Below are 8100 nucleotides of genomic sequence, written 5' to 3' on the forward strand. Positions count from 1 at the left end.
TAGTGCTGAAATTTTTATAAATGAACTAAATAACTTCAACATCTTCTGCTGAGTTTTTGAAAAAGCTTTATGACAAAACTAATGAATCCAGTTGTTGAAGTTTTTACAAATGAAATAAATAACTTCAGCATCTTCTGCTGAAGTTTTTGAAAAAGCTTATCCAGGACAAAAAAACTTCAGCGTATTGTCTTTGCTACTTCAGGCCCGTCTACTTGAATGCTGAAGTTTTGCGTGATTGCCTTTGTTACTTCAGCCCCGTATACCGAAGTTACGCGAAAAAGTGGGTACGCTTATAAATTTTTTTGCAAAGTAGGCACAAATTAAAACATGACCTAAAAAGCGGGTATAGATACAAATACCCCAATTCCAAGCTAACTGTATACATGGGCGGCTCTAAGGCTAGGCCAGTAAGGCCATTGCCTTAGGCCCCAAAACTTGAAGGCCCCAAGATCTTTAAACTATTATTATTATTATTATTATTATAAACAAAAGCGTTACAATATATTTTTCGTTATTTGATTGGGTCATTTTATACCAATAAATTTATAAATTATGATAATTTTATTATATTAGGTCAGTTGTAATTTATTTTAGATATTCACCAATGAGTGCTACTTACAAGAATGAACTGTAATTATAGTTCAAATTGATCAGAAGGCGTAATTTTTTTAACATTTATTAATGCTCAAAACTTAAACTATTATGTTATGTAATGTTTTTTTTCTTGTTTGTGATGATAGCCAAATCAAAATTTTCACTTGGAGTTCCGGACCTCAACATTTGATAATCCACCACTTTATTCTTTGTGCTCTTCTTCCTATTTTATTTTTTTGGAATTTGCTATCTTTTATCTTAAATGATTAATTTGTTGTTTAGAAAGAATTTTTTTTCATTAGCGCACAAATTTTGTAAAATAAATTTAAGAGTCTCTCGATATGGTTTCGCGAGATTCTTTAAGTCGCCCCGGGAGGGAGGGAAGGAGAGAGCAAATAGGACTCGACTGAGAGAGAAGTATTTGTAATCTATAGGAAGAGTTAACAGATTCATTAACATAGTGGAGAAGGCTTTCTGCCAACCTTGCATCTGAAATAAATAAATTCCTCTGCTAAGCTTGGCACTGCAAATGAGACGATTGAATTTGCCTAATAAACAATTACATTGAGAAAATCAGGAAATGCAGGAGAATCGAGGGAAACAAGACCACCTGCTCCTAACTGCAGCAGGAAGTTTCCCATAACTTTTGAAAGTCTCAATTATCCAGAGCGCAAAGAAGCAATTAGGACAAAGGTCAACTTCCACCAAAGTCCATTTAACTGTTTAAATCACAGGAAAAATGCTTCCTCAAACAATATCACTGGAATGAGGTGACATGACTGGATATAGCTCTTGAGATTATGTGACCAAGAGGTCATGGGTTCGAGCCGTGGAAACAACCTCTTGCAGAAATGCAAGTTAAGGTTATGTGCAATAGACCCAATATGGTCCGGCCTTCCCCCAAACCCACTCATGACGGCTGCCCATTGTGTAATATGATCAGTATTTAACAGAAAATCAATCTCTTAAGAAATTTAAGGTAAACAAGATATATTTTTACTCCACCAGATCCAAGAATAGAAGTCTTTCTAGTTTGTAGCAAAATAAAAACTTTGAGGATGCCTCTACAGGATTTAATAACAAAAGGAAAGGTCCAAGTACACCCATGGGAATATACGGCATCCAAAGGAAAAAAAGCATTAACCTGTGTTAATATCTCTGATCAACCATTTGCCTTTGATCAAGGTACAAAACAAGGGCCTGCGTAGTAACCTTCTAAAAAAAATTCCACCCACATTCTAACTCCAGTTCAGCTAATAGGCCTTGATCCATTAATATAAGCTCAAACTAATGCTTTGTTCTGAACCACAATTAATCTCATTCAGTTGAAGTCAAAAGGTCTGGCAAAAAGTCTTCAACTAGATGTATTTTCAAAATATCTCCTCATTCCACTAATATCCTCGCAAAATTCAAATCTGCTGTTCTTGGCTATTGTGGCAAAAAGCTATTTTCCTGCATTTTCATGGAGCTTCTTAACTTTCTACTATCCCCTCTTCCCTGGATTTGAGAATACGATCAGTAGTCTCACTAGTTTTAGTTTCTTGAACATTCTGTGATGAACCTCCGTTAACCTCTCCACCGTTCTGAATAGATGGCACCTCATTAGTTTCAGTTAATGTCTGAAGAAGCTCCAATGGAGTAGCAGCTGGATCAAGCTCCTGGTAACCCTTTGGAGCATTTTGAGCTTCTTCACCTGTAAGCAAGTGGCTTGGGACCTGATGAGAGAAACGAAACATCTCTTCTCTGGTTATTCTTATCACCTTCTCTGAATTCAAGTCCGGACGAAAGACCGTCTTAAAACCAGCAACTTTGATGAGAGGAACAACTGATATTCCCTGCTCCTCATTGTAGTCATCAAGAACTAGGACCATGTCATATTTGTGTATGACATCATCAGGTGTATTCTCGTTCCAGTCAGGAGACCAATTTCTGTAGAGGGCCCAAACATCCCCCTTTTTGGGAAATATTTGAACAGATCCACGAGGGCCTTTTGACCACTGAACCTTGTGGGAGAAGGAATTCACAGACTTACCTGTCTCGTATCTGCCAATCCTAAATTCACCACATGTTTTGTAGAACCCTGAAGCTACCCACTCCATTGGACCAAATTCACTATTGGTTTTTGAATTAAGCCAACTGAGCCTCACTTTAAATGGCTCTCTTGAGAGGACTTTGTTAATCAGAGCGTAGAAACGTGGCATGCCATCATCAGCATCATATGCAGCCCAGACTTCATTGTCTCCGAAACAATTTTCAGTCCTATCCTGGTCAAAATTGTGAAAGTCAGGATCTGGTACATTCATCGACTCCGGCACTGGATCCTCTTGATATGCATCATTAGCTGAAGCATTAACAGCTTTCTTTACTCCCTTCATAGCTGATGACTCAACATTCCCATTCACATTATGACCAGGAGCACTAGCATTCTTCTGTTTTTCTTTTTTGCTCTCTTTTACCTTATGTTTTTGTGTATCTTGCGGCTGCGATCTCCATTCATTCAACTTCTTGAGTATCTCTTTCCGAGCTTTCTCCATCAGCATATTTCGGTTTTCAAGTGGCGTCAGCTCCCTGGTACTGTTAAACTTGCTAGATGAAAAACCATAAGTCCTTTCTGCATACTGAGGCGCATTGGATCCATAACGGATCCCATCCTCATCCAGTCTTCTCTGTTTAAGAGGTGCCTCTCTGTCAGTAAAAGGATGAGCTCTCCCCCATCCAGAACTAGTCTGTGAATCACGTTCTCTCTTCATTCTCTCATGTGCCTGCTGGACAACATTTGCTGCTTTTGCTGCAATGGAAGGATCCAAGCTACCAACACCAGCCGTTCTGGAATATGAATCCTGTCGAAAGTTCGAAGAATTTGCAGTATTAGAACTTGCTGCTGCTGATGCTGCCGTTTTACCAGCACTAGCATTTCCTCCTATAGGGAACTGATTCCCATTAGGTGCATGATTCCCTAGATTCTGATGCCACGGGCGAGTAGAATTGGATGACTTGTTATAATTGAATGGAGGAGATGTTTCTGTAGCCAAAAAAGCTTCATGACAGTTGGGGCAAAGAAGAGTGTGGTTGAGATATATCTTCAAATATTCATAATGCATCTTGCATCGGTGGCAAATGGTCCAGAAAGTATCACTTCTTTGATTGGATGAAGAATTAACTGACGAAGAGGACGTTCGAGAAGCATTTTTATGAGTCTTTGGGCCTGAATTTGGCCTACTAGGAAAATTATGAAATCCATTCCGTGGAGGTGCTGATGCACCACCTGAGTGCACTGGAGCTTTCTGCTGGAATCCTCTTGAACTCCTCCTCTGGTTGTATGCCAACCTCTTGGATTTATCAGATAACAAGCTCCAGGCCTCAGACAAAAGTTTAAATGCACCTTCAGCACCAACAGATTTGTTCTTATCCGGGTGGAGGATGAGAGCTAGCTTCCTGTACTGCTTCCTCACCGTTTCATCATCAGCTGAGGGGCCCACACCAAGTATCCCATACCAATCCACTTCCCCGCTTATTTTATTTTCGGCAGAGATATAGACATCAAGTGTTGTTAACATCTGGGTTACACCGTCAAGCCCCGGATACAAGGCCTGAGCTTTTAAGACAAATTTCTTTGCACCAGCAAAATCCTTCTGCTCGAACTTCCGCTCTGCAATTGTTTTTGCCCGAACGGCCTCATCTTTATTGCACTCCATAGTTTGTGTATGTGATTAGAAAGTTCCTTTAGTAATCTCCAATCAGTACGCCATTCAGTAACACTGAGACTACCAAAATATATAAAGCATGTGAATATCAGATACTGATGACTAAATCGCTTCCCCTTCTTGAACTACAGTATACTTCAAATCATCCAATACCTGATTCACATCAAGGGAAAGGTCAAAGGCTGTTAGAAATACGTCATTACAGAACCAGAACCAACAAAAAAAAAGTGTAACATGTCTTGGTCTTGGTTCCGTAGTATAATTTAGCGAAAAAACACTTATCAGAAAAAAAATATTAGAATTTAGATACCAAAAAGAAACATGCACATGTATGCAGACGCATATAGACATGTACATAGTCTAGTGCCTCAAGGCTTAGTGGCCGATAATTGTTGCTGACAACAATAGACTTTTGAAGCTGGTAACTGGAAGTCAAGATAGACATTCTGGATCCACCATACAAAACATGTGATTAATCAACTAAGACCGACATCTACCTCTCTGGAAATCCAATGATGCAAAATTATATTTGACAGGATAGGGAACAGATAGTACGCCTGATCTTAGCCAGAAGGCCAAGAAAGGTATGCAACAGGAGAGGAAAACTCCAGATATTTGCTTGTGTTAGTTTTTTAGCAACTTTTACTATCCAGGTTAAAAGTAATGGGATTCTTTAGCAAAAAATTGAGCTCTGTAGTTTCTAATGCACAATATCTTGTTCAAACAACAACGACATTACTGGTAGTTTCACCATGCAGAAAAGTTGGATAAAGTTAACAGCTACTATTACGTCTAGTTAGAGTATGTTGTTTTTTATACTAAATTGTGAATTCCTCACATTATTCAAATCTTAAAGTCAAAATTTAAGTGCCAAGTTTACTTTTCTACCAAGAAAAGGAAATCTTCTTTTTGAGCTTTGCTTCCAACTGCAACGACAACTACATACCCAGTCTTATCCCACACCGTGGGGTCTAGGGAGGGTAGGGTGTACATAGACCTTACCCTACCTTGTGAGGATAGAGAGGCTGTTTCCAACAGACCCTCGGCTCAGGAAAACGTAAGCACCACATTAATGAAAATATAGACTTGCTTCCAACTGCAAGAGGATTAATTCAACTTCCAGTCTTCCAAGTAATAGATGTCAACATAAACCACTGAGCAGCACGATAGACATAAAACATAGAAGTTGATTAGTAATGAATGCCTCTACCCTATACAAGAGTAAGAACTTCTATTTCTCTCTACTCCACATTTTCCCATTCTAAACATTTAAGTTGTAACATGCCATTGAAAATTCCAAAGTTCGTAAACTTACTTTAGAAACTTGCAATGGTAAAATTTCTCACTTGTTCTCTCCCTCTCTGCGAAAGTCTATTCTCTTCGCTAAATTCAGTAACCAACTCACTTCCGCATTCCAAAGAATCAATACAGATTACCCTGTCATCTACTCATCCACAGTTTCAAACAGCTTTATCTTCTGCGGGCCACCCCCCACCCCGACCTGAAAAATCTACTCTGAAATGAAAGAGAGAAACAAAAACATGAGGCGATCATATATGGTTCTTCCCAAACCCCCTCTCCCCCAAGGTGGAGGGAAACTCAACTAGGGGATGATCATGAAATAAATCTGGATAATGAATTGATTGCTCCCAAAAGTATGAAGTACTTTAAAGAACGTCCACCTCTCAAGCTAAGCACTAATCATTCAGCATTCGTAACAATAGCAGTCCACCTACAACAACAACAACTACTACTACTAGGCCTCAGGCCCAAACAAGTTGGGATCTACTATATGAATCCCCACTGGCCATGTTTCTCCATTTAAGCTCAACTCACCCCTATATAATAAGAATTTTTAACTAAAGCAGACAACGAGGAACGAACTGCAATGTGACCCAGTGGCCACCTTTCTTTGTCCAGCTGAAAATTTTCAACTTTTTTAGCCACGAGAACTCAAATTGAACTACTATATAGTGTTAGTACCAAAAATTAACTCATCCAATTTTATTACTAGACGACTGAACCTAAGCAAAAAACAAAAAAAAAGGAAACAAAATGGAACGGTAACAGAACGATCCCAAATCAAAATTTCGAATGACGAGATGTCAAATGGATCTGAAACATTAGCGGTTTGTAACGGTCCAATTTTACATTTCAAAAGAGAAACCCTAAAATTCATTACCAAGATAAGAACCTCTTTTTTTGCGCAATCGGAAAAAAAAAAATAAAAAAAAACTAACCCAAATGTGCAAATGAGTATTTGAATCGAAAAAGGAAGCGTTTTGCTGCTGCTGTTGACCTTCAGTTTTCCCACCAAACTGGAGTAGAAAAAGACGGACCCTTTGAAGAAACTGAAATTCTTTTTTCGTCAAAACCCCCTCTGAGACCAAGAACAACCCTAAAATGCCCACATAATCTCTTAATTTGGGAAAAGAACAGTCAGGCATGGGCTTGTTTTACATTTTATACACCTTTTTTGGGGGAGGGGGTATGGGGGTGTAACCAGAGTTAACAAATCAAATCATGGATCTTAACTATAGTTATTTTTTAAACACCAATCCTTAACCAGAGTTAATAAACCATGGCACTTAACCATAGTTACTTTTTAAATAGAACCTTCCATCCTTTTTTTCAACTTACTATCATTGCCTCGTTTTACGTAATGATATTTGATTGAGCACGTAATTTAAAAAATTAAAAAAAAATTTAATATATAAGTCAAATACTATATACTTAAGTACCAAAATTATTCTTTTAAATGAGTACCATAAGAGTTTTACATATCTTTTTATTTTTTATTTTTTTAAATGAATGGCCTTTTATATTAAATGGCTCCTGACAAGTTATGCGTTAAAAGATAATATTAATATTATGATCTTTCTCCATTACAAATAATAAATCATAAGTTTCAATATAAAATTTTATCTTCATTAATTGAATTAAATAGTTTTCACTAGTAAAAATGTATGGAGCATTTAAAGAAATATGGCTGCTTATTATGTTTGATAAATATGTGTAAAACTCGATTTTGGTTATGTTCTTTAGAATGAACTCACATATCTCATAAGATCAGTTTGCTCTGATACTATTGTTAGATTTTTTTAAAAAATGCAAGCAGTAAGAAGGTTAAAAATCTGTGTCTAATCTATAATCAGAAACCTCTCGTGTATGACATGGCCTAAATTTGCTAATGGCTAATCTTGAAGCCAAAGCAAACTTGGAGCTAACGTATTCAAACTTAGAGCCAAAGCATTCTAGCTTGGAACCAACGAATAAAAGTATTTTCTTTTATTTTTTATTTCTTTACTTGGGGACCAAGAACTTTGCACTATAAATATGTGTCATCTTATTTCATTTTAATCATCCCATATTTTGATTAGAAACTCATTTTGAGTATTCTTGTAATAGAGAGTTTTGTTACATTCCATAAAGTTGGTGTTAAGAAACACTTTGAGTGAACCTCTTCTTTGGGAGTGATTGTAGTAAGGTTATTCTCTTGGGACAAATAGAGTTTTATCTCTTATTTTATACTCTATTTTGTATACCGATCGTTAAGTAAAATCGTTCTTCTCCACTTGTGGGCGTAGATAACATTGATCGAATCATGTTAAATTGTGTGCCTTATTTATCTTCTCTAATTACTGTTATTACCAACTTGCACTTTCTTTGTTATTGTCATTATATTGTTGTTTGGCTAAATTTCGCACTACCCAGGTTCCCGATCCTAACAAATTGGTATTACAGCCAGATCTAACTAGGTTACTTTCAATAGCCAATATGACTCTAATAAAAACTTATGTTG

The 8100-nt window shown here is 37.2% G+C and overlaps 1 protein-coding gene across 2 annotated transcripts; it reads right to left on the reverse strand.

Moving 5' to 3' along the window:
* Positions 1 to 1567: 1567 nt before the first annotated feature.
* LOC107831689 (uncharacterized) lies at positions 1568 to 6744 on the reverse strand. 2 transcript variants are annotated; one of them, XM_016659472.2, is made up of 2 exons: positions 6539 to 6744; positions 1568 to 4451 (listed from the first exon to the last, which is right to left on the reverse strand). In XM_016659472.2, the coding sequence occupies exon 2, from the start codon at positions 4287 to 4289 to the stop codon at positions 2067 to 2069; it is 2223 nt and encodes a 740-aa protein (XP_016514958.2). In that variant the 5' UTR covers positions 4290 to 4451; positions 6539 to 6744; the 3' UTR covers positions 1568 to 2066. The 2 variants fall into 2 exon arrangements, with proteins under 2 accessions (XP_016514958.2, XP_075111613.1); XM_075255512.1 differs by lacking the exon at positions 6539 to 6744 and adding an exon at positions 5614 to 5798.
* Positions 6745 to 8100: the final 1356 nt, after the last annotated feature.

The sequence above is a fragment of the Nicotiana tabacum genome, chromosome 6, assembly GCF_000715075.1.
Source record: "Nicotiana tabacum cultivar K326 chromosome 6, ASM71507v2, whole genome shotgun sequence".
NCBI classification, from domain to species: Eukaryota; Viridiplantae; Streptophyta; class Magnoliopsida; order Solanales; family Solanaceae; genus Nicotiana; species Nicotiana tabacum.

What these genes read in the sequence shown, in the direction of transcription:
- LOC107831689 (XM_016659472.2), bottom strand. Translation starts at nt 4,289, where the DNA reads ATGGAGTGCAATAAAGATGAGGCCGTTCGGGCAAAAACAATTGCAGAG.